The 26,757-nt window shown below is 44.3% G+C and overlaps 1 protein-coding gene across 1 annotated transcript; it reads right to left on the bottom strand.

The window, feature by feature from the left end:
• Nucleotides 1-2,893: 2,893 nt before the first annotated feature.
• LOC144774002 (olfactory receptor 52D1-like) lies at nt 2,894-21,700 on the bottom strand. Its single transcript, XM_078659045.1, has 2 exons — nt 21,292-21,700; nt 2,894-3,903 (listed from the first exon to the last, which is right to left on the bottom strand). Exons 1-2 carry the CDS (start codon nt 21,698-21,700, stop codon nt 2,894-2,896), a joined length of 1,419 nt encoding a protein of 472 aa, XP_078515171.1.
• Between the last annotated feature and the right edge of the window lie 5,057 nt (nt 21,701-26,757).

Genomic DNA, 26,757 nt, shown 5'->3' with positions numbered 1-26,757 from the left:
GTGGCGGTATGAAACACCGCCCACCTGTTTTCCGCCCTGGTCGCCTTGCGCCCACCTAAGTCCGCCCGTCATCATAATGACCCCCTATGAGTCAATCAATATAATCAGTCGGCAGAAGTTCTCCTCGGTGCACATAACACATGGCACAAATAATGCAACTCTACCCAACCCTATATTTGAATGCGCCCACATTTTTCCTATTTGCGACCCCTGGGGCCCGGTCTGATCAGCTAGAGGCAGGTTATATGTGATCTAGCCTATTGTAGCCAATATTCGTATGTCATTGTAAAGAAAAAGCGTAGAAATAGAATATAAGAAAACAAAACCAAAACCAGTCCTTGTGTGCACTGTCTTAAGTACTACTATGCTTAATGCGGGGGGTGAAACCGGCCAATTGGGGTTGCCTATCTGCTATCGGAGTCAGGCCTGTTTACGATTAATATCGTTCAGCTACCCCTACAATAAAAAGGCGGGTGGGGAGGGATGAGAAGAGAGGGGAGGGAGTTAATCACTGTATGTTGGATTTGTTCATTTTGAGGCTTGTTTTACACAGATAAATATTGGATATTTTTCGAAAATGTGTGTGTTGTCATTTTGTAGTTTTTTTTTACTGTCTTACTACTGGTTATCTGCAAATTCTTTACACACTGCCTCTGCGATAAGCCTGACCGATCATGCCAAGCTACCAAGGAGGTGAGGAGGAGTTATTTTAGATATGTAAACCCCTTACCCTGACTAGAGTGGTGGACTCTGCCTAGCTTAGGTGAACACCCTAGTGATCCAGAAGACCCATTTCTAATAGCTCCCCCTTCCAACCCCTCTGCTAAATCAATTACAGGAGCTCCCATCTGGCTGGGGATGCAGGAAGTGGCGGTGGACCTGTTTCCTGTCCTCACAATCTTTCACCTTTTGAAGATCAATTTGGATACCCTGCCCTCTTGCAGTCTTTTCACCTGCTGCTGCAGACCTCCTCCCACCAGATGTCTCAGCCCAGGCCGCTTCACTCCTAATCAAGAGTGTTTGGGTCAGACTGTCAAAGGCTCTCCAATCAAAGGAGGCTGCTACAGGGCTGATTTCAGTCACATCAGAAGAGCAAGTTATTGAACCTATTTTCAGTAATAGCCATAATAAATCCAACCTTGGCAAGTTGATTGACATCATTTTCATACACCGAGGTATTATTTTAGCTCACTCCTGTCAACAGTTAGACTATATTAAAGTTAAATAAAGGCTTTCAATATTAGCCAATGGAGCTAATGCATTAAATGGGGGAAAATACATTGCCAGTTTTTTCATCATGAGGGCTGATAAAACATCTTTCAAAATGTCCCGGCTTAGGTTAATATGGCACCCTACCCTTCAGCCACTTGGGGTAGACCTTATATGTACAAATAAAGTAGTTTAAGACTTTCAAAGTACCTTTAATTCAAAAGCCGATGTTTCATATAATGTTACTTTAAAAGCAGCCTGCAAAGTAGGGCTGATTTTAAAATGACAACAGGCAGCATGGAAGTGCACACTTAAGTGTATTAAAAATCTGCTGGAGCTCTAAACATACATGCCCTACTATATACTAGGGGCTTATTGGTAGGTTGTGATATCAATTGTAATTGCACTCATTTCCATACACCTTCTAAACAGAGCACTGGCCCTGGGCCTGGTTAGCAGAGCCCAGTGTACAATCATTGGGGCTGATTCACAGAACTAATTTGTGACAAAATCCTAAACATACTACTTTTGGAATTTACAGAAGGCATTTAGTAGTAGTAAAGTTAGGATTCCAAACTTTACTACTACTATACTGAGACAAAATACTAACTTTACGACTTTCGGTATTCACAAAAGGGATTTAGTAGTACTAAAGTTATGATTCCTAACTTTACTACTACTAAATGCCTTTTGTGAATCCCGAAAGTCGTAAAGTTAGGATTTTGTCTCATCTTACTTTTGTGAATCAGGCACAAAGTCATTAACCAACAGTATCAGTCAAGAAATGGGGATGATCAGGGCAAACAGGAAAGAATTTCTCACAGCATCTAGAAGAGGTGGAGGGTATTGTGGTGTGGGGTTCAGGACCCAATAGAGCTATAATGTGAGATGAGTGTATCATCAGAGGAATTTTCATCCATGTGACTGTAGTTATTTTTAATTATGCACAATATTTATTACTGTTTGTGTGTAAGAAAAATAGTGGTCCTTTGTAAAATAAAAAGCACTGACTGGAAAAAAAGTTTTGGGGTGTCATTGTTGCATACCAGCAAGCTAGATTTACTTTCCAGCTCCACTTCCCCCACGTAGACCTTGGCCTTATTTCGCTGCTTCCCAACCTGAGAGTCAAGTACTAGATGGGGTACTGGGTGACCAGTCAGAAAGACAATTGTGGAAAATCACTTGTGAAATCTTACTCCGTTTACAACTAATAACCAAATGTTGTAAAGCTGCCCTTGTAAAAAGGCAGCAAAGCACTGTACAGGGTCCATGCTTTAGTGTACAGTTATGACTTAAAAACTCCAAAGGCTTTGCTAAAAAGCACTAATACTGGACAGGTGCAGTTGCCACTTAGATGACAAATTAGGAGTCGATTCTCAAAAGGATATATGAGTATGGAAAGTAGACCTACTGGAGTAGTATTTTTCATACTCTTAAATGCCTTCATGAATTAGCCCTTTGCTTTATACTACATGCATACAAATATTCCCTGAGCACTCCCATGTTATTTCTAATTTGGAAGTTTAGGGGCCAATTCACGAAGAAATGTGGGAGTACCTAAAGAGTAAATGAATAGTACTTTAAGAGTAGGACCCACAGTCTCCTTAATTTCATGATGTGGTCATATCTCCATTTCACAATAACAGAGATGGTGTCCTAGAATGTCTTGAAGCAGTGATTCAGTCTAGTTTTGGGTAAAAGGAATCTTCATTTGAGCTTGAATTGACAATAGTTTCAGATTTTGGGTTTTTCTTCTCTGGAAGAGTTGGTATAACCGTTTGCGGATAGGCTTTGTTTTCGCACCATAAACAACTGGGTTAAACATGGGTGGGACCACAAGATATAAGTTGGCCAGCAGGATGTGAATGTATGGAGGTATGTTTTTACCAAACCTATGTGTAAAGAAAGAAAAAAATGCTAGGATATAAAATATCAATATAATGCACACATGGGCTGCACAGGTGCTGAGTGCCTTCAGACGGGCATCTTTTGAAGGCAGATGGAAAACAGCCTTGAGAATTAGGACATATGAAATGAAAATGAATATAAAATCTAATCCAGTGGACAAGAAAGCTGCTGTGAGGCCATACACACTGCTGGGTGTGATATCTGAACAGGACAGCTTGGCTATCACCATGTTTTCACAATATGTGTGATGAATGATATTGTCGCCACAATACCGCAATACTTTTACAAAGTAGATGCCAGGTGTGACAAATACAAAGCTTCGGGTGATGCAGACAATTCCTATTTTTCCGATAACTTTGTTAGTGAGGATAGCTGTGTATCTCAGAGGCTGGCAGATGGCCACATAGCGGTCAAAAGCCATGGACAGCAAGATCGCAGACTCCAGCAAAAAGTAGAAATGGACAAAAAATGCCTGGATGATGCAGCCATCGAAGGTCACTCTTCCACCATGGAACCAAAGGATGCTCAGCATTTTGGGCAAAATGGTGGAAGACAGAATAAGATCAGTGACAGATAGCATTGAAAGAAAGAGGTACATTGGTTCATGGAGGGTAGACTCAAAGGCGATTATGTAAATCATGGTACAATTTCCAAGGAAGGCCACCACATATGTGGCACAGAAGGGGACCCCCACCCAGCCATAGTAGGATTCCAGGCCGGGGAAGCCCGCCAAAATAATTGCTGGAGGTGGTAAATGCGTCTCATTAGGATCCATCAAGCTGCCACCTGCAAAAACACACAAAAGACAAGTCAGCACACCGAATAAGTATAAACTACATACAACTTAATATTTTGAAGCAAGGAAGATCAATTAGCAAATATATTCATGCAAATGTAATAGAGAAACATTCACAGAAATCTATTTTTTAAAATAAGCACTAACCAGTAGGGATAATTCCTTGAGCGACTGACAGTAAATGACTCGAGATTCAGATATGACTCTGCAGTAGCGTTTTTGTAATGAGTCCCTTTAAAGGTGATGCAATTCACTGATCAGAATTTTTAGGACATATTTTCTGAGGTCATTAGCAAGCTAGGGGACTCTGTCATAGAAGAAGTCTCCACCACGCTGGTCACCTGTTATGAGCTTAATGTAATGTAACCCTGGGCGTAGTTCGCGAAGTAGCGCTATGCGTAGCTACACAAAGGTCACTTTGCAATACACAAGCTATGCGTAGCACTTTCCGAACTGCGTAGTACCCTGTTCGCACTGTGCAAGAAGCCGTTTTCGATGATTGCACAGTGCTGACAAGCATCCGGCACTGTGCAATCATTGAAAACGGCATCTTGCACAGTGCGAGCTGTAGTTTTCTGCCGCTTTCTCAACGCGGACTGGTAGTTTCTCATTGTGGGCATTCGTGAGCATACGCGACCACTCACAATGAGAAACCTGACCTCCCCGCATAGAGAATCTCGCCGGAAGGTTTATTTTCCACGCCCGCGATCAGCAACTTGATGTTGCTGATCGCCAACGAGGAAAAAGTCTCGCCGGGATGTCAATTTGCTTGCTTGCGGTCGCCAACTTGACGTTGAGGACTGCAGGCAAGCAAAAAATGAGCGCTGCACTACGCTACGCGTGTTTACGCTGTGCTACGTGCAATTTGCGTAGTGCGAAGTAGCACAAACTACGCGAGCGTAGCGTAGTGCTTTGCCCAGGGTTAATGTAATGGAGTGCAACAAGAGGAAAAAGTACAGTTATATCAACAGTAATGATCAAGAGAACACTTGCTGTCTTGATATGAGCATCAGGGATTCAGACAACTCCTTGTGGGAGAGGATTATGTTGCCTAATGTACTCACTAAGCAATGTTGGCATGGATGTGAGTGCATAGGGTGAATAATACCCCTTTTGGGTTGTATATTGAAATAGGTCTCGATATCCTCCTAACCGGTCCATATATTATTTGGTTGAGATCTGTGTCTTTGTTTTGTATGAAGGCAATATAGTTTATAGGCTAATTATTATCACTGAATTAAGGATTAAAATGAAGAATAATGTGATGATATTTTAATGAAATCGAGTTGCATAAAATATTAAGAATACATTTTTTTGCAGTATTTCACAGCGTTAATTCAGATTCAATGGCATTAGGATGCTTTACATGAGCACTTCTTACATTACAGAAGGTCAAATTCATCTATTTTAAGCACTGGAAGTTTAAGTGATTTGGCCAGAATCACAGGTTGTTGAGGCAATGCATGAACTCGAACTGTGTTACCCAGCTCCAAAGTCAACAGCTCTGGCCATAACACCATATCCTCTCTAGATGTATAAAACAATAGGAACAGATTTTGCTTCAAAGTGTACAAAATGGGCAGGACGTAGGAATGCATGCTGAGAAGTGGGCTGTTAGAAATTGGGTTTTTGGTTGGGAGAGGAATGCACCCTGTCCCAGCAGGAAACACAATCCTAGTCAGAGTGGGTCAAAAAACAACCTAAATGTGCATGTTCTCCTCCTGTGGTTGCTTGGCACAGAACACTCAGGCCTAACTTAAGAGGCAATATATAAAATATTTGTGGAACACTTCAAACAGTAACACAGTGAAAACACCACAAAACGACTCCACACCAGGTTGCAAAAGAGAGCTCACTGCTATAATTAAAACAAGACCAAAACAACACAAATCTAACAAGTAGAAGTCGAGATATGTATTTTTAAATAATAAATGCAAAATAATGCTTGGAAGCAATATGCGCTAAAATGCATTATCTGGTTGTGCTGGACCAGAAAGGTCAACAGTTCAGGCCGATCGCAATGGGGCACAAGCCAGATACCGTGACCCACTTGGGCCAACTGAACCAAAGTACCTCGATCCAGGATGCATCATCATTGATGAAAATGCAAGGGACAGCCAAAGTTATGTGTTGGTGTCGAGCCACACAATGGATACATGTGTCAATTTTCTCCGTGCAACTGCAGTGATGCTTCAGTTCTGAGAGCAAGGCACTGGTTCCTAATGCGATGCACCAGGTCTGCTCCAGGAACAATGATGATGCGCTGGCTCCAACTCACACAGATGTAAAGTTGTGCTAGTTCCGATGAAAATGTATGGGTTTTGGATGCAGAAGCACCTCTGGCCTAAATTCAAAGGGTAGGACTGGGGTGACACCACTTGGCAGGGCAGACTCATAGTTGTTCCATAAGCAGATGGAAGTAGTTAAAGCCTTTGGTATCCTTGCAACTTAGAACAGAAGCAAGCCAGCAAGCCCTCAGAGTCAAGCTGGGGTCAAGTGGTGCAGGTCCAGTACGTCTCAGCCAGGCAGGAGAACAGGAGTAAGCGGGGCAGCTCAGCAAGGCAAGAGAACTGAAAGGCAGCAGTCCAGCAGAGTGGCAGTCTTTCCAACAGCACAGCAGTTCTCCATCCTAGCAGGGTGGTCACAGGCCCAGAAGTCTGCAGAAGTCATGATGGCAGAGGTCCAGTACTTCTACTCAGTTGTACCTTTGAAGAGTGGGAGACTTCAAAGAAAGCATTGAAGGCCACAGAGGCCCTCCCTTTTGCCAGGCTCAAGATTCACTACTGGGGTATAAAGCACTTTGTGTGGGGTCAGAACACAGCCTATTCTGGTGTAAGTGTCAGCCCCTCCTTCCCATCCAGTACATGATACCCCATCAGGATGAAGAGGGCCCGTCAGCAACACAGAAACTCCCTTTGTGTGTGGCTGTCTTGAAGGAATGCACAAAAACCAGCAGTTATCCACCCATTTGTTTATTCAGAGACAGGCAGCATACATAGAATGGCTTCAGAATTTAAATGCCAGCTTTCTAAAAGTGGCATTTACTAGACTGTAACTTAAAATCCAACTTCACCATAATTTGTGATTTTTTTTTACACGAAACTTGAAGAGACCTTCTCTTCCCAATTAGGAATCACACTTAAAAGAGGTATTAATGTAATCCCAATGTTATCCTATGAGAAAGATAGGCCTTGCAGTAATGAAAAATGAAATTGACAGTTTTTCATTACAAATATATGTTAACAGGGTCTACCTTAGTGGTGACCTATATGTATATACAGGGAAGGTTTAGGACTGTCAAGAGGTTTATCTTGCCATGTCCAAGTGGCAGTGTAAAACTGTACATGCAGGCTCTGCAGTTGCAGGCCTGAGCCATGGTTAGATGGCTACTTAAGTGGGTGGTACAATGAATGCGGCATTTAGTTTCCATGTACTGGCCAAATGTAATCCACTTTACTATTGACTTATGAGTAAATTAAATATGCCAATTGGGATTAAGCCAATATTTCCCAAAGTCAACAAAAAGAGGTCAGAAAAAGCGGAGGAGCAAGACAAAGGGTTTGGGGGTGTCCATGAAGGGAGGACCATTTTCAAAATGGGTGTAGGCTGAAATGGATGTATGACGTTACAACACATGCTTTTACCACGCATGCTGTTACAACGCAGGTTTTACAATGCATACCATTACAACGCATAGCGCTTTGGGGTGCTGGATAGTGAATAGTTTAATTTACTATTCCAACTCCAGTCCCCGTGGACACTAGGGAAGGTGTTGGATAGTAAATTAAATCTATTCCCTGTCCTAGAGCGCCCCCCAGCTCAATGCGTTGTAATGGTTTTCGTTGTAAAACCTGCGTTGTAATAGCACTGCGTGGCAAAAGTTGCGTTGTAAAGGATGTTTCCCGGCTGAAATACACTTTTCTATGTGTGTTGCACTGTGTCAAGGAAGTTCACCTTGGGTTTAAGTGATTGGTCCTCAGATCATGGAGAAGTTCCAACTTTCTAAAGAAACAAGTTAACATGTTAGAACTCTTTGAGAATGGTTTATAATAGTGGTTAATTAAACCTCGGGAAGAGACTGACATTGATTCTGAACAAAGCCACAAAGACCTTGGATCACAACACTGAATTTGGCAGTACAAAGTAATTCAGTTGCAGCAGGATTCAAGCCGCTGCAGAACAAAACACCAGAGACTGCAGCTATTCAAGGATCTGATAGCAGCACAGAATAAAAAAAAAAAATAGCCAGTCCTACAGATGCCTATGAGAGCACAGGGCTGATGATGACATCATGAACCTGCAAGATTTGGATGCAGAGGGTTCTAGTGATAGTATGGAGCTTCATTCTAGTGCAAACTCTAAATTATATTGAAGAAGAAGGATGTGAATATGGAAAGTGAGAAGCAAGTACAAGTCATTCAAAACCAGGAGTGACATAATCAAGGGGAATTAAGGAGATTCATTCTGTGGAAGTGATGTTGAATTTGTTTTTTTCATCAGCAAAAGACAGGAAGATAACTCATAAAAACTGTAGCTATAAGCAAAAAGAAGCAAATGTAGAAAGGTGTCTTAAGAGACATGAAATGAAATGAAAATAGGTACTTATAAAGAGCACGGCTACTCCACAGAGCGTCCCGGCGCTAAAGGACCACCGAATAACAGGCAACCAGAGACAAAAGGCCAAACACCACAAAGAGAATTATTGCTGGAACAGCCAGGTTTATAGCTGTCTCCTAAAGGTAAGCAGGTCCTAAGATGAAGAGGCAGACAATTCCATTAGTGGACAGCCAGTACTTGAAAGGAGCGATCGCCTACCTGGGAGCGGGCAAATTTAGGAAAGAGCATCAGAGACTGCCCTGAAGATCTCAAGGCACATTGCGGCTCATAGTGCTGGACCCTTCTCCTGAGATATACAGCCCCAGTGTCATGAAAGGCCTGAAAATCCAGAACGAGAGCCTTAAACTGGATCCTCTTCCGTACCAGTAGCCAGTGCAAGGCCTTCAGGTGGATGGTCTTACGTGCTCTGGGTCCCACCATGAGAATGACTCTGGCCGCAGGATGGCCGCAGGACCTGCATATGGTTCAGTAAATACTCAATTAGGCCCAGATACAAAACATTGACATACTCCAACCTGGATGTAATTAAGGCTTGTACTACAGTGTTTCGATACTCGACCGGTAGCAGAGGAAGGAAGTGGTTTAGCATTTTTAACATGCCGAAACAAGTGTCGGCGACAGTTTGAATTTGAGCCTTAATTGTTAGAGTGGCATCCAGCTTGACCCCCAAGTTCCTCAACGTACTACCTGGTGCAGTGGGATGGGACATTTCACGAGGCCAGCATTGATGCCATGATTCGCATGGCGGGCAACCAAAGAAGATAATCTCTGACTTTTCAGGGTTACACTTTAATTGATTATGCCGTAACCAAAAGAAAACATCCGTGAGACAGGTGTTGATCCTGCTGCCTCTAAAATCAGTGCCTTTGTCACACGTAAAAAACAGTTGAGTATCATTGGCGTATGATACTATCTTAGCGCCGTGTGACTCAGCTAAGAGTGCGAGAGGGGCCATATAAATATTAAAAAGTGACTGGCTCAAAATAGATCCCTGCGGAACCCCTGCCTTCATAGGCGGAATGGGGGTTGATGAGGAGGTGGATGAGTACCTCACACTTCCGAGTCTGATAGCGGCAATCATAAATTTGTGCTTTAACGTGGGGTGGACAACGACTAGAGGGCTGTAAAATTGATGATCCCAGTCAATTGAATCATGACTTCCTTATGATGCATGCATCATTAAAGATCGGTATGAAACCTCTGCTACAAACTCAATAGCTTCTACAGAGTAAAACACATTTTTGAGCATTCTTAATTTTTAGGATGATTAGGTGCATTTTAAAATATATTCAATGAACCCATCAGAAAAATTATGGAAAGCATGTACAATGGGGGTGACAAGAACATTTGTTCCATAAACATCACTAGAGTAGGAAACAGTATCAAGCATATTTTTAAATCAAGTATCTTTATAGGGGTCTAAAATGAGACCTCTGGTGTTTGATAAAGCATAGTAAATTAATACATGAAGACCTATGCGACTGCTGTTATTATCATGTATTTGTGTTTTTTGCACTACAGAAAAATACATTAAAATACTTTGAATGAAGATGATTTTTATTTTTGAACCAGAGCAAAAATGAGAGTAAATAGCAGCACTAGAAAATACTATCAAAGATGTCATGTTTTAGTGGGAGGAATACATCTCAATGGCATGGAGACCTCATTGATGTTCATGAATATGTATTGAAAAATGATGGTGTATACTTTAAATCAATTGTAATAGATATGATGTGAAAGTACTCCCTTGTAGATTGGTTAAGAGATACATCCGGGAGCTCAGTCACAAAAGCATTCTATTGCCTTTTCAGAAAAGGTAGAATTGTAAAAAAGTTCCATATAGATTGAGGCAACAAGTTTAAAAACAAAACGCTAAGGTATGCTGAATCAATATAGGGTAAAACATTTTGTCTCAAACATCAAAGTTAAGACAGAGATCGTAGATAGGTTCTACAGAACTATCAAGGATCAAATATTGAGGTATTTTAACACTTTCATTTTATATAGACCTCTTATAAGATTTAATTGAAAGTTACAACTGCAAACATAGGACCTTTAGGATGTTATCTGTAGAAAAAAGCTTCAGAAAACTAGCTGAAAATTTGGAGAACAATGAATGGTCATATGTTTAGCAATACCTCAGTATAAAAAAACATAGTAACAAATTGTGTTTATGCTGGTAAAGGGCTATGAGCAGAGTTCAACAGATTAAACTTTTGTGATAGACAAGAATTCTATGCATGTCAGCATTATAGTTTTTACCTAAAATATTATGAGTGAGAGGAGATCAATGGATTTCAGACCAGTGTTATAAAAAAAATAAAACTGGATCAATATCAATTGTACCATATTGAAAAAGTGTGGCCTCTGAAGGGTCGAGGGCAGCAAATCCATTGCCTGGTTACATAGAAGGGGGTAGCCAATACATTTAACAGCTGGGTTTCTGTACATGAATTGAAATATTTAAAAGTCTATGGCATAAACTATGAGAGTTTAGGTTCCTTCAAAGCACCATGGACAAAAGGCCTTTTATTCTCATGGTTCCCAGGAACCCATCTATGAGCACCTACCCTAACAGCCAAATTTCAAATTTTACAGTGAAGCCAATCTATCTACAGGAGAACTTAGAGGGTGCTCTAATTAAAGTTCAGTACTTCTCATGATACTTTTGAAGCTGAGGGTGATACATTTACTGTGGTACAAAACAAGGAAGTTGTGTATGAACTTACCTTCCAGCCAGGTCACTATGGCAACATCAGTAACATCAGTATATCAAAAAAGAGAGTGCACAGTTCCCCAGTTTAAAAATTTGACAGATGAAACCTAGTGAGAGAAGGCACAAAAGGAGGGGGATCCTCCTGGTTGGAACTAGAGTCCCCACACACCCAGCAAGCTAGATGTCATGCTTCATCATATGGGCTCGCTCCTCGTCGGGTCGGCTGTGCAATACCCGATGGCCACCTATAAAGGGGCTCTTTAGCGGAGATCTTTTGTTCCTGCCATATGGTGCCATGGGTATGAGGACCCTAGGGAAGGGAGTGAGTGGTGAAGATGTGTGTAGGTGGTTAAAAAAGTTTGGGTTGTCCACATCGGAACTGTAATAAAGTGGTAACCCACCTTACTAAAACACAAGATGAGTGGCTGCTCTCTGGCTTAAGGGTCCAGAAAAGCAGTGTCCTACTCGATATCAGTGGTCAACATGTGTCATGCAGATATGTTCAAAATGATACAGTGCATTTCTTCAGGACCAAAAAAGACTATCTACACTAAGGAAGGGTGAGTAGTGTCCACACCCTATTAATCAATGTGCGAGCATGAAGTCCGGCCAAGGCTGATGGAACCTGGAGGGGATGACAAAAAACACAGAACAATAATGTCATCCGGTACATACTCACTAGGTGTGATTCAACTGTCAGTGTGGAGAGATGGTGAAGTTACCTCTCCAAACTCTATTGAAAAGTTAAACAAGCCTGATGACTGGGGTTAAACACTGTAGGATTAAAACCAGCCGAGGGTGGCATGGACTCACTCACCCGACTCAAATGAAGCATCCGCTTCACCATTTTCCCCGGGCGTAGACACCTCAATGTAGATATCCTGGATGAGGGTGAAACATAAAAAGGGAGTGTGAGAAAGTGGCTCTATATATACTGGACTATAAGGAAGTACAGTGTGTATAGAGTTCACAAACCCCAAAGGTATAACAGAGGTTAAAGTCAGGATTGACTTTACTTCCAAAAGTGGTAGCTTGCTCTAGCAGTAAGGCAGTACCAGAGGGCTGTGCAAAGCATTTGTTGTACACACTCAATCAGCAAAGGATTTCACAAACTCAAAGACTGAATTCCAGGCAAATTGTTTTTATATCCAAAGATATAGTTGTTTTATTTTTAGAACCAACAGGCAGAACAATATACTTCTCTAGATATGAGTACTTTCATGTAATTACTTTTCAAGGAAGCAATAAAGTTTGTGAACACAATAGGTACAGGGGTTGCTGAAGGCAACACAGGTCTTGACACACTTTAGCATTGAGCTCAATGGGTTTTCAGCATATAAGTACAGTTGATTGCCACACAGATTACTTTAATAGTTCCAGGACTAGATCTTAGATTCAGTCCTGGGGTCTAAACTGAAACCAACTTAGTAACATCGTTTTAGTTACTGTTGTGAATTTTCATGAATATGAAGCTCTTTTAAAAGTTTACACTTAGAAACTTTTCAAGGTAAATCTGACAATGTTATCCAATGGGAGAAAATTCAGGTTGCAGGTAAAGTACGATCGCATTACTTTTGTAATCCAGTACTGGGTTCCTGGGGCCAGCACTGGGGTCTCAACTTAAAACAGGTAGGTAATTGCGTTTCAGTATTTCGTAGGATTTTTTAAAGAATATTTCAAGTTTTCAAAAGTAGACAGAAGAAATTTCAGAGAAAAGCATACAATGGATTCCTATGGAGAAAATACAGGTTACTGAAAACCCGGTAAGGCTTACTTTAGCGGTTCAGTACTGGGCTACAAGGTACATTACTTGCTTCTCCCCTGATCACAGGTGAGTACTTCGGAATTCGGGTGATTTTATATGAAGATTTTTAGTTTCCAAAACTTCACACTTAGAAGATTTTTCAAGTCAAACCAGTCAAAGTTATCCAATGGCAGGTAAGTGAGTTACCGGTTTTCAGGTGAGTACTTGGCTTGTGAAGTCGGGGTTCTGGGCATATACTCAGGGGTCCCCCAGTGTCAAGTAAGTACAGTTAGTTCACCCCCAGCGGCACTGGGGCGGCTAGGTGCAGAGGTAGTTAGGTCCAAAGATATCCAATGAGGGAAAGATGGCACTTTCTCACACAACCCCCCCCCTCCAAACGAAAGGTGATGAGACTAACCTTGTCCTAGGGAGTCTTCATTGTCTAAGTGGAAGAACCTGGAAAGTCCATCTGCATTGGCATGGGCAGTCACTGGTCGGTGTTCCACTTTAAAGTCCAATCCCTGTAGGGAGATGGACCTTCTCAGTAGTTTTGGATTTTCCCCTTTCATCTGCATCAGCCATCTTAGAGGTCTGTGGTCAGTTTGAACCAGGAAGTGAGTTCCAAACAGGTAGTGCCTCAACTTCTTCAGGGACCAAACCACAGCAAAGGCCTCCTTCTCAATGGCACTCCAACGCTGCTCTCTGGGGAGTAGCCTCCTTCTTATAAAAGCAACAGGTTGGTCTTGGCCTTCCTCGTTGATCTGGGAGAGGACCGCTCCTATCCCCAGCTCTGAGGCATCAGTCTGCACTATGAACTGCTTGGAGTAGTCTGATGCTTTTAGAATGGGTGCTGAGCACATTGCTTCTTTCAGGGTGTCAAAAGCCTTTTGGCAGCTAACAGTCCAGTTCACTTTCTTGGGTATTTTGTTGGATGTGAGTTCTGTGAGGGGAGTCACAATGGACCCATATCCCTTCACAAACTTCCTGTAGTATCCGGTCAAACCAAGGAATGCCCTGACTTGGGTCTGGGTGTTTGGAGCTGCCCAGTCTCAGAAGCTCTGGATCTTAGGCTGTAGGGTTGGACCTGGCCTCCACCAACAAGGTGGCCCAAGTACATCACAGTGCCCTGCCCTGTCTGGCATTTGGATGCCTTGATAGTTAGTCCGGCAGATTGCAGGGCTTGTAGGACCTTCCCAAAGTGGATCAGGTGATCCTGCAAGGTGGAGCTGAAGACAGCAATATCATCAAGATATGCTGCACTAAAGGCCTCTAATCCAGTCAGGACTTGGTTCACCAACCTCTAGAAGGTGGCAGGGGCATTCCTTAACCCAAAAGGCATCACAGTAAACTGGTAGTGCCCATCAGGTGTGGAGAATGCTGTCTTCTCTATGGCTCCTGGGGCCATGCCAATCTGCCAGTACCCTGCAGTTAAGTCAAAGGTACTTAGGCATTTGGCTGCCCCTGACTTGTCTATCAACTCATCTGCTCTTGGAATGGGGTGAGCATCTGTCTTGGTGACAGAGTTGAGCCTTCTATAGTCCACACAGAACCTCATCTCTCTCTTTTCACCCTGTTGATGAGGTTTGGGGACCAGCACCTCTGGGCTAGCCCAGGGGTTCTCAGAGGGTTCATTCACCCCTAGCTCCAGCATCTTGCTGACTTTGGCTTTGATGCTTTCCTTGACTTGGTCTGATTGTCTATAGATTGTGTTTTTGACAGGGTTAAGGACACCAGTGTCCACATCATGGGTACACCCGCTGGTCAGACCAGGGGTCAAGGAAAAGAGACTAGCAAACTGTTGCAAGACTTGCCTGCAGTCAGTCTGCTGTTGGGGAGTGAGGGTGTCTGAAAAGACTACTCCATCAACTGACCCATCTTTTGGGCTGGAGGAGAGGAGATCAGGGAGAGGTTCACTCTCTGCTTCCTGTTCCTCATCAGTCACCATCAGCATGGTGAGGTCAGCCCTGTCATTTTAGAATTTGAGGCGGTTCACATGGATAACCCTTTTGGGTGTCCTGCTGGTGCCCAGGTCCACTAAGTAAGTGATCTCACTCTGTAGTGTAGTTCCTATATTCCCAATAGGCTCTGCGCATTGGAATAGTGTATCCTGTAGTTTAGACGTAGGACTGAAGTCATCTAGGTCTCTATGGAATATACTAAACTTAATTGTGTGTGTGCCAGCTAGCTCAGAGGTCACTAGAAACTTTCTCGAATGAAGAAGAAGGGATTAGTTTCTGACAACCGCTTAAAACATGACAACTTTGTTCCACAAGAATAAGAAATATATCTTTAGAGTCACGGAAACAATAGATAGTTATTTCACTAAGTCAATCGTGCATGCTTCATTTCACCAGAGGTGCAGAGAAATAGAGAGACGGGCGTTTTCAATAAAAAGGGTATTTATTGGACAGTCTTCTTTCTCAAGCATAAGAAATGAACTGCTGCAATCGTAATACTGGCTGTAAGGTACAGAGTATATAATACGAAGAGTATTATAAAATAGTACTGTAAAAGCATGATATGGTTTCTAAGCCATAAGATACCTAAAATGCATAAAATACATACTGTGATAAATAATGACTAAAAGTACTCAACTGGTGCTTCTAAAATACGCCTACCCCAGTGTACCTAACCTAGGTCTAGTACAAGGGAAGAAGTAAGTGAGGTGTAGCCTAGTTTTAGTATTAGTTGCCAAGAATCTATTCCAATAATTCTCTTAGGGTCTAATCAGCTCTGTATCTTGGTTTTAGAATGTAGAAGGTCTTGAATCTCTCTCTCAGGACTCGATTTCCCAGCAACCCGCAAGGGTAGCCTGTAAACACTGGAGCTGGATTTCTCGGCAGGAGAAAGTACAGTGTCTCTCAGTGCATCAGCAGGAGGGTTGGCTTCCTTCGGCACTTGCTGCAGCAGGGCGCGTCCGGCAAGTAGATAGTCGAACTGCTCCAAACCACCGTATGTTTGTTTGGACAAGTGTGGGCATATTTATACCTTGAAGGTGCCGAGTTTGACGTAAGATTGGACATAATAACGTCATCAGAGACTTAATTCTCTGAAAACTTCATGATTTCTTGGATAATTTAATATTCATGCAGGGGGAAGTCCCTGACTGCTGAAGGCGGGTTTTTCCAAGAAATCGTTGTAGATTTTCGGAACTGGTGGAAGTAGCCAAGCCGTATTAGGACTACTTGAGCTATGTCCTAATATGGTTATAATTACTATGCCTATATAAGGATACAGTATTTTATATCTATATAAGGGCATGAATCGGGAAAATTACACTATGGTCCTAAAACGCTATACAACAACTCTTTTTCTCCAGGATAGGGTAAGGACCAATCCATCTGTCTTGGAGAGCCCTTAGTGCCACTGGTTCCAAAACCCACACCTGTTGCCCAGGTTGAAATTCAACCATGGCAGCTTTTTGGTCATACCAGTGCTTCTGCAGCTTCTGGCTGGCCTCAAGATTTTTGGATGCCTTATCCATGTAGTCAGCCATTCTGGACCGTAGGCCAAGCACATAGTCCAGAATGTATTGTTTGGGCTCTTGAAGAGGCCTCTCCCACCCCTCTTTCACAAGACAAAGTGGTCCCCTTACAGGGTGGCCAAACAAAAGCTCAAAGGGTGAACACCCACTCCCTTCTGAGGCACTTCCCTATAAGCGAAAAGCAGGCATGGCAACAGGACATTCCATCTCCTTTGGAGTCCCATAATCATACCTTTTAATGTCTTGTTGAACCTCCCAACAAGACCATTGGTTTGTGGGTGGTATAGGGTAGTAAACCTGTACTGCACCCCACACTCCTTCCACATATGTTTCAGGTAAGCAGACATGAAGTTGGAACCTCTGTCTGAAACCACCTCCTTAGGAAACCCTACCCAGGTGAAGACACCTAGGAGGGCCTTGGCAACTGCAGGAGCTGTAGTAACCCTAAGGGGAATTGCTTCAGGGTACCTAGTAGCATGATCCACTACTACTAGAATTAATTTGTTCCCTGAGGCTGTGGGAGGTTCAAGTGGACCCAAAATGTCCACACCCACCCTTTCAAAGGGTACCCCACCACTGGCAGTGGCATCAATGGACCTTTGGCTTGCCACCTGTCTTGCCACTGGCCTGACAGGTAACACAGGAGCTCACAAACTCCTTCACCTTTTGGTTCATCTGGGGCCAGTAGAAATGGCTAACTAGCCTTTCCCAAGTTTTGGTCTGCCCAGATGTCCAGCTAGGGGGATGTCATGAGCTAAAGTTAGGAGGAACTCCCTGTACTTCTGTGGCACTACCATCCTCCTGGCAGCTCCAGGTTTGGGGTCTTGTGCCTCAGCATACAGTAATCCCTCTTCCCAATAAGCTCTGTGGGTGCGACTGACATCTCCTTGTGCTTCTGAAACAGCTTGCTGCCCCAGGCTTTTAAGAGTAGGGCAGTCTCGCTGATCCTGGCACAGCTCTTCCCTAGTGGGTCCCCCTGGGCCCAGGAGTCCAACCTGGTAAGGCTCAAGCTCCATGGGCTCAGTTCCCTCGAGCGTTTCCAAGTCCTCTCCCCGGGGTGAGGTTTGCTGTATAGAAGCTGGTCCCCCAGTCTTCTTGCTTTTTCTCTTGGGTGGTTGGGCCATATTTTCAGGCTCCAAACCTACTTGTTCACCCTTCTTGTTGCTCTGTGCTCTGGTTTGCACACACACTAGTCTAGGGATACCCAGCATGGCTGCATGGGTTACTTGCTCAACCTCAGCCCAGGATAAGGTTTCCAGATCATTTCTCAGCAGACAGTCAGCTGGCAATTGTGGAGAGACCACTACTAGTTTCAGGCCAGTATCCTCCCCCCAACCTAATGTCACCATAGCAATAGGGCGTTGGGTGGTAATGCTGTCAGCATTGGTGACTGGGTAAGTTTTCCCAATCAAGTATTGCTCTGGGAAAACCAGCATTTCCTTCACCATAGTGATACGGGCACCTTTATCCATAACGGCGTCTACTCTAGTTCCATTAATGGAGGGGTATTGCAAGTACTTTTTACAGTTGGGTGGACAACCAGCTACAGTGGCAAACTCCATTTCCCCCAAGGAGATTAGACTAGCTTAAGTGTATTCCCAGATTTGCTCTGGGCACTCCTCTGATCCCACCTGTGGATTTTCTGTCCCTGGGGTAGCTGTACTGGGTGCCTTAGGTGCTTTGTTGTAGGGGCAGTTCTTGTCTACAGTTAAATGTCCCAACTTCTTACGGTTGTTACAATAGGCCTTGTTTGGATCAAAGTTTCTTCCTCTATAGGGCTGAGGCACATAGGGAGCAGTTTGGGACCTACCCACCTGCACAGGTTTTTGGGGCCCTTTGGAAGACTCAGACTTTTTATCTTGGGGATTCTCACCACATTTCCCCTGTGGAGGTTTTGTGAACACCTTCTTCTGGTCACCCCCAGTGGCTGTCCTTGTCACCCTAGTCTTGACCCAGTGGTCTGCCTTCTTTCCCAATTCTTGGGGAGAAACTAGACCTAGGTCTACCAAATGCTGATGCAACTTTTCATTTGTGTAATTACTCAAAATGTATTCCTTCATAAACAAATTATAAAGTCCAGTAAAATTGTGCACATTGTGTCCAGTTAACCAACCATCCAGTGTATTTACTGAGTAGTCTACAAAATCTATCCAGGATTGTGTCTGGTTTTTGTGAGCCCCCCTGAACCTAATTCTGTACTCCTCAGTAGTGAGTCCAAATTCCTCAATCAGAGTTTTCTTCGTGAGGTCATAAGACCCTGCATCTGGCCCCGAAAGGGTCAGAAGCCTGTCTCTGCAGTTACCAGAGAACAGTTCCCATAGGAGTGCCCCCACAGATAGGTTTCTTTAGTCTTCTGATATCACAAGCCCTCTCAAAAGCTGTGAACCACTTGGTGATGTCATCACATTCCTCAAATTTATTGACAATCCCTTTGGGGATCTTAGGATCATAATATTGCTCAGGGATCCTTATTATTGGTATTGCTGCCACTAGAGATGGGAGCTAAGCCCATCTCTTTCCTTTCTTTTTCTAGAGCCAGGAGTCTGGTCTCTAGGTCTAATCTCTTTGCCAACTTTGCTAAGAAGTTGTCCTCTTCATTTGGGCTCCCCCAAAGTGTTCCCTGGGGCCCAGTCAACCTGTGTGGTTCCCAGGCTCCCAAAGGCTGACTCTTGGAGTTAAGGGTACATAGACCCTTTCTTCCCTAGGGATGGTGGGGTACCATTATCTTCCTCCTCTTCCACCCCTTCTTCTTCTGGCTGGGTGTCACCCTGCTCAGAGGGTTGGGTCTTTGCATACTCAGCCAGGAGCTCCTGGAGCCCTTGTTTGGTTGGATGCAGACCTACAACAATTTTACATAGGGCCCTCAATTTCTTGAAGTCCAAGTGCAAGTAAGGTGTGAGGTCGAGTTCCTCCACCATGTCTACATTATCTTCACTACTAGCTGGGTTCTTTTGAGATATTCTAACCTGACAGCTCTAACCCTCTACCCTCGCTTATAGAGACTTTTATATTTTTTTTTATTCTAATGGGATTTAAGCAAGGCCCTAGCCGACGTTTATTATTTTTGGAAAGACCAATGTCAAAATCCTAAAGGCAACTTATGAGTTCTGCCGTGTGATCAGATGGTAACCAAGTAGTCCAACAAATGCAAGTTTGTATCCCACCGCTGCCACCAATGTGAGAAAGTGGCTCTATATATACTGGACTATAAGGAAGTACAGTGTGTGTATAGAGTGAGAGTCCACAAACCCCAAAGGTATAACATAGGTTAAAGTCAGGACTGACCTTACTCTCAAATGTGGTAGCTTGGTCGAGCAGTAAGTCAGTACCAGAGGGCAGTGCAAAGCATTTGTTGTACACACTCAGTCAGCAAAGGATTTCACACACTCAAAGATTGAACTCCAGGCCAATTGTTTTTATATCCAAAGATATAGTTGTTTTATTTTTAGAACCAACAGGCAAGAAAATATACTTCTCTAGATATGAGTACTTTCATGCAATTACTTTGCAAGGAAGCAATAAAGTTTGTGCCCACAATAGGTACAGGGGTTGCTGAAGGCAACACAGGTCTAGACACACTTAGCATTGAGCTCAATGGTTTGTCAGCATATAAGTACAGTTGATAGCCACACAGATTACTTTAGAAGTTCCAGGATTAGACCGTAGATTTAGTCGAGGGGTCTAAACTGAAACCAACTTAGTAAAATTGTTTTAGTTACTGTAGTAAGTAAGTAAGTAATCTTTATTGATTGATTATTTAAAATCTTACAATATTACAAATTCATAAAAAATTGCTGGAGTAATTAAAAACCAATCAATAAAAGCTGTTACACCATAAAATTCATTTGATTTCATAAAAAAATTACATTTTAAAAGTTTACTCTCCTAGTTTTTTTTCTCGCTATTAGTAGGAACCTTACAAAGGTAGCGTTCAAGCTTATATCGTTCAAATGGAGACAGCGTATCAATGCCTGCCTACATGTCCTTATTCCACATGCATTAAGCGGTAATTTGAGTAAGGATCTTCTTTCATTTTGGAGTTCAGGACAGATACATAAAAGGTGGACAATATTCTCCTCAACCTTATTACAAAGTCTGCATAGTGTACATTTTTCAATGTTTTTCCACGGGGGAAGATGACAAAGTCCCGGCATAATTCCAAATCTCGCTTTAACAAGCACTTGTTTATTTTTTTTCAGACCAGGGTGTTTCCAAGTATTGTTGTATTTCCTTTTTTTCGTAACCATTTATTATTGTCCAAGCATGTTTTCTTTTTGTCAGGTTATCTTTGTCGTTTAGAAGGGACAATTGGTTTGCAGTTCTATTGATTATTTTTTTGAACGATGCATTGGTTATAGTATTTTCCCAGATTGAAGTAACCGCAAACTCATCTATCGCTTCCTTAAGATAGTTCCATGCAGTTGACTTTACGTTATTATTTATTTCTTTTCATAATAGCTGTGATAGCTCATTGTCATGGTCATTTTTTATCCGATTCCAGGTTTTAATAAAATGTCCCTGTCTCGCATAGTATTGGTTAGTTAATCCAAACTCCAGTCTAATTTGTGCAGACGAGGCATTCGGTGGGAGATGAAATAGTGCCTTATATGTTTTAGATAGGGCCTTATTTACTATTTCGGTATCCTTTCCCATTAATGTTTTGCTGCCATACGTGATGGTTGGTAGCAGTCTTGCCCCTATAATCTTCAGAAGCGGCCCATAAGTGAGGTTGCTAAGTGACTTCTGTATGATTCTAAACGCTGCAGTCAATGCGTTTGCCTTCCGTTGTATATCCCTTTTTTGTAGCTGGTACTTACCCTTATCATCAAAAAGCACACCCAAGTACTTGTATACGTCAACTTGTTCCAGTTGGGTCTTCTCCATGTACCATTTGCTTTTATGCCTTATCTTTTTATTCTTGGTGACTACCATGATCTTGGTTTTTGTTTCATTTATCACCATCCCATTTTCCTTTGCGTACATTAATGTTCCATTGATTAGACGTTGTAATCCAACTTTAGTGTGGCTTAAAAGGATGGCATTGTCTGCATACAACAGATTAGTGATGTGCCTATCATCTAGTTTCGGAGGGTGAGCATTTAATTCATCCAGGATCCCAGTTAGATCTGCCAGGAACAAATTAAAGAGGAGTGGGGCCAATACACAACCTTGTTTTAGGCCTTCGGTTGCTGGGATTTTCTTTGATAACGTTTGTCCATCCCCCATCCTCACCCTAACCCAGGTTTTACTATACAAGAGATGAATCAGTTTCAATAGAACCACTGGAATATTTTTTTCTAGGAGTTTTTTCCATAATAAGTTTCTTTGGACACAGTCAAAGGCAGATTTAAAATCCACAAAACATAGATACAGGGGTCGTTTAGCTCTGATTGACTTATCCATAAGAAGAGATAATGCCAAAATATTTGTTGTTGTCCCCAAGCCTTTTATAAAGCCAGTTTGGTTCAAAGGCAATATCTTATTTTCTAATGCCCATTCATTAAGATTGGTACTGTAGTGAATCTTCATGAACTGTGCAAGGTAATTCTGACAATGCCATCCAACGGGAGAAAATTCAGGTTGCTGGAAAAGTACGATTGTGTTACTTTTGTAATCCAGTACTGGGCTCCTGAGACCAGCACTGGGGTCTCAACTTAAAACAGGTAGGTAATTGTGTTTTAGTATTTTGTAGGATTTTTAAAGAATATTTCAATTTTCAAAAGTAGACACTTAGAAGAAATTTCAGAGAAAAGCATACAATGGATTCCTTTGGAGAAAATACAGGTTACTGATAAACCCGGTAAGGATTAATTTAGCGGTTCAGTCCTGGGCTACAAGGTACAGTACTGGCTTCTCCCCTGATCACAGGTGAGTACTTTAGAATTTGGAATTCGGGTGATTTTATATGAATATTTTTAGTGTCCAAAACTTCACACTTAGAAGATTTTTCAAGTCAAACCAGTCAATGTTATCCAATGGCAGGTAAGTGAGTTACCGGTTTCCAGGTGTGTACTTGGCTGGTGAAGTCAGGGCTCTGGGCATACAATCAGGGGTCCCCCAGTGTCAGGTAAGTACAGTTAGTTCACCCCAAGCGGCACATGGGCGGCCAGGTGCGGAGGTAGTTAGGCCCAATGATATCCAATGAGGGAAAGGGGGCCTCCCATTGGTGGCTGCTGGCTAGCAGGCCACACGGCTGTGGGGGCTGAGCTCCTGGTCACTTTCCCAGGGCAAGGGGGGACGTAGGATAGGACAAAGGTGGCACCGCCAGTGGAGCTCAGGCGGCTGGGTGCAGGGTGATTTTGACCCATCGGGCGCTCAATATTGTCCAATGGGAAAGGTCAAAGGGGAACAAAGGCTGCAGGCTTGGGGATGGAGGCTCTCCAGGGGCGTCCAGCACTTCAAGAGGTAAGTTGGGATCTTGGAGCACAGGTAGGTACCCCAAAGGGAGGCACAGGGGGCTGTAGGGCACCGGGTGCAGGGGTGTCTTTGGGTGTCGGAAAAGCTTATCCTCAGCTGGTCGCGGTTGGGGTGGCCACTGGTTTTGAGTCTGCAGGCATCGTCTGGTTCGTCGAGGAGGGTCTTTGGGCACTGGACTTCGGGTCCCAATCACAGGGGGGAGGTCCTTGGGGTCTTGGTTTGGTTGGGCTCGGCCCGGGCCCAGCAGGTGCAGAGGGGGCTGGCCCGGAGCTTCCTGGCTGGCACCAGGTGGGTTGTTGCAGCAGAGCCTCTGCTGATGGGAGTCCCAGTCTTTAGGAGGGTCAAGGCAGACATGTCCTCTGTGTGTCCCAAAGTTGCTGTCTGCGGGAGATGCCGGGATTAGGCAGGAGCAGGTTCCAGGATCAACAGGCCGGTAGGGCTGGGGCCAAGTCAGTTGTTGTCGTCCTGTGGTTAGCAGCAGCACGGCAGGTCTCCTTCCTCTTGATCTTCTTTCTTATCTGTATCTAAGGAAGGAAAGTTCAGGGAGCCCCCTAAATACTGAATTTAGGGGTGTTACAGGTAGGGCAAGGACAGGGACCAATGGGTCCCTGTCCTGGGGTGAGTATACCCCCTAGCCTGATCCTCTCCTGTGGGAGGGGGGCAGGAGCCTAGCTGGGATTGGGCAGGGCTCCCTATCTTCAAGATGGCCAGAGTCCGGGGTTGTGCTTCACCTCGTCTCCCCCACCTGAGGGGTGGGGTTGGCAAATGCTGGCACCCTCCCTTCCTGACCCAGTTTTTCCTGCCAGTCTTCCCATCAGGGGGGGGGTCAGGACTGGTGGGGGCTGGTTGCTGGGTACAGAAAATGGTCTGGGGAAGCTCACAGAGGCGGCATGCCTTTGAAGCTTCCCCCTGCCCATCCTGGGGGAGGAGACCTAGCACCTCGCCCAGGATGTGCATTGTTGCAGGCCAAGGAGAGCGGGGGCTCTCCTACCGAGGGGTCCAGCAACATGTCTGCTGTGTGGAAGCCTCTGCAGCCACTCAGCCCAGAAGTGGATTGTAGGCTAGGTTTTCAGGGGGCATCTCTAAGATGCCCTCTGGTGCATTTTACATTAAATCCCACACTGGCATCAGTGAGGGTTTAATGTGCTGAGAAGTTTGGTACCAAACTTGTCAGTCTTCAGTGTAGCCATTACGGTGCTGGGGAGTTCGTAATGACAACCTCCCAGCACCATATACTCTTAATGGCCCCACTGCACTTACAGTGCCCAATAATGGCCCTGGGTACTGTAGGGGCACAAGGCGCATGCACCTGTGTCCACACCTCTGGCATAGGGCACCCAGCTAGAGGGGTGAATGAAGTATGCAATTGAAGTGGGTTCTATGGGCATGGCACACAGGGATGTGTGCCATGTCGACTCCTTGTTTGGGTCTGTACTCAGATACTCAGCCTGCAAAGGCAGTGTGTGGGTGTCAGGGTTCAGGGCCCCTGAGGGTTGCACAATGAGTGCTGCAGCCCTCAGGGGTCTTCTCTGGCCACCATGCCCTGGGTACCTAGGATACAATTTACTAGGGGCTGACAGGTGGCCAGAGATGCCAATTAGGTTTTAGTTTCAACACAGTTTTGGGGAAGGAACACAGGCCCTGGGTACCTGGTTGGCAGGAACCCAAGGCACACTCAGTCAAAGCCCATCAGCAGTTCAGAAGAAAGTGGGGGCATACAAATTCAAGAAAGATGGCACTTTCTCACTGTGAGAAAAGATGGGGGGTTGGAAGAAAGAATGGGAACTGTTGGGGCCCTGAACTAGGACCGAAAGGGTGGCATGGCCCCTAAAGATTCCCAGAGTCTGGCCCTGGTAGAGGGAGTCAGCGGTGTGATGTATAATAGGTTTGTAGTTTTTAATTAAAGCGTGGGTCTGACTAATCGTCAAGGCTCCTTGCTGGTTCAGTGCATGCTGCATTCAAAAAGGTAAATCGCCCCTGTTGCTAATGTGGGGTCGGAGCGGGAAAACAAGTATGAACCTGCACTGGGGCCATTCATCCATGTGCTTCCCGTCAACAGATGTATCCCCAAACACCATACAGTGGAGCGGATCACTTTTGAAAACTACTGTCAATGACAACGGCAGTCCGACAGAAAGCCGCCGACCTCGCCAAAAGAGGGGATGCACCGGGTGGCACCGTTATGGTGCACACCACGTAGTGAAGGATCCTCGGGCCAACACATACTAACACCCTTCCCAAAAGCACTTACCTGCCCACCATGGGACTCGCTCCAGAATCCTACCCCTACGCCTTCGCCGAGGAGCCAGTGTAACTTTCTGCCATGGTAGCATCCATTTAATGCACCGGGCGGGCGGCGCCATACCCAGCGGAAATGCATAAGCCCATCTTGCCATCAGACACGTGAGGGGTGACGTCGGGGCATTGTGCTGAATCAGTGGGGCTACCAGCTACGATGTCGGCCGTCTTGGAGTTGCCGGATGGAATCGTATTTATATATACAAATGCCTACTCCCAGCCATTGTTGTTTTGTTTGACCTTTTTCCAGGTACAAGAGTTTATAGGAGGGATGTAATTGTAGATTTAGTTCTCCCACACATGATAGACTCATGCCTGCAATGACTTGTCCCTCTCCAGGAACCCCATCCTAATGAGTCATTTTTTTCGGACCACCTGGAACTGAAACTTTGCCCTTGCTGATGGGGCATTACAGCCTCTCAGTACTTGAGGTGAGTGCAACAAGGCTAAAGACCCCTCACCAACGTTTATCACCATCACCCCCTTGCTTTTCTCTTACAAGGGGGAATTACTGTGCTGCCTCACTTGTCCATATTCTGGCTGCTTGGAGGTCGCCGTTGGGACCTGGGGATTCATGCTGTGCCGATACTCTATTCACCTCGCTAGGGGCTCTACAAAGTTCCCCCACCTTTTTGCAAACCACTGCTTCACCATTCTGCAGACTACATTCCCGACCATCCTGTCTGAAACCCCCCTCATTGGTGCCCTACAGGTCCTTGACCTTCCAGCCTTGCCCCGGGGGTTTTCTGAAAAAGTGAAATAAACCCCTAAACGTGACACATCAGGCAGCTGCCATGCCTCAATAGAAAGGCTAGGAATGCACCGTATCTGCAAGGATCCCGCATTCTTTTTCCCCGCAGGGAATCACAACGCGGTCATTACCACGACCACGTTGTGATTCCGCATACCATTAGTCCGCAAGTCAGAACAACGACTTGCAGATGGGGGCGCTGGAAGTTGGAATAGTATAATTTACTATTCCAACTCCAGTCTGTGCAGACACTAGGGAAGGTGTTGGATTTTAAATCCAACACCTTCCCCCCTCCCTCCGCAAGTCGTTGTTCCGACTTGCAGAGTAATGGTATGCAGAATCACAACGCGGTCGTGATAATGACCGCGTTGTGATTCCCTGCGGGGAAAAAGAATCGTGGTAAACGCTGTTTACCATCTGCAAGATATGGTGCATTCCTGTCCTTTTCCCCTGTGATGGCGCAAAATGGGCCGCCATGTGCCACTGCGGGCACCCTTGTGCCATGGTGCAAGGGTGTCTGCATTGTAGGGATGATTGTTTTTGTGCAGGAATGGACACCATCCTGCACAAGAACAATCATGAGAGGTGTTTTCCTCTTTCTATGTGTGCAGCAGAATTGAGCACACATAGAAAAATGAAAATGTGGAGAAAAAGGCATTTCTCCTTGTTCGCCTCCCTTACGTCTACCTTAGGGAGGCGTAGGAATCTGATGCATTCCCAGGTTAACGAAACCATGTAAATTTGGGAATTCGTCTGGTTCCATGGATGTTGTGTGGCAACGCCCATAGCAACACTCAAGGAATGCCCCTTTCACACA

The sequence above is a fragment of the Lissotriton helveticus genome, chromosome 8 (genome assembly GCF_964261635.1).
Source record: "Lissotriton helveticus chromosome 8, aLisHel1.1, whole genome shotgun sequence".
NCBI lineage: Eukaryota > Metazoa > Chordata > Amphibia > Caudata > Salamandridae > Lissotriton > Lissotriton helveticus.
The sequence above is the reverse complement of the archived record's forward strand: the minus strand, read 5'-3'. Positions and strand labels throughout refer to the sequence as shown.

Bases quoted from the DNA above. Each gene is read 5' to 3' on its own strand.
- LOC144774002 (XM_078659045.1), bottom strand. From the start codon at position 21,700: ATGGGGGATGGACAAACGTTATCAAAGAAAATCCCAGCAACCGAAGGC. The intron at 3,904-21,291 runs GTAAGTACCAGC...GTGTTTTTGCAG, and splicing joins TGTGCTTTTTGATGATAAGG to GTGGCAGCTTGATGGATCCT.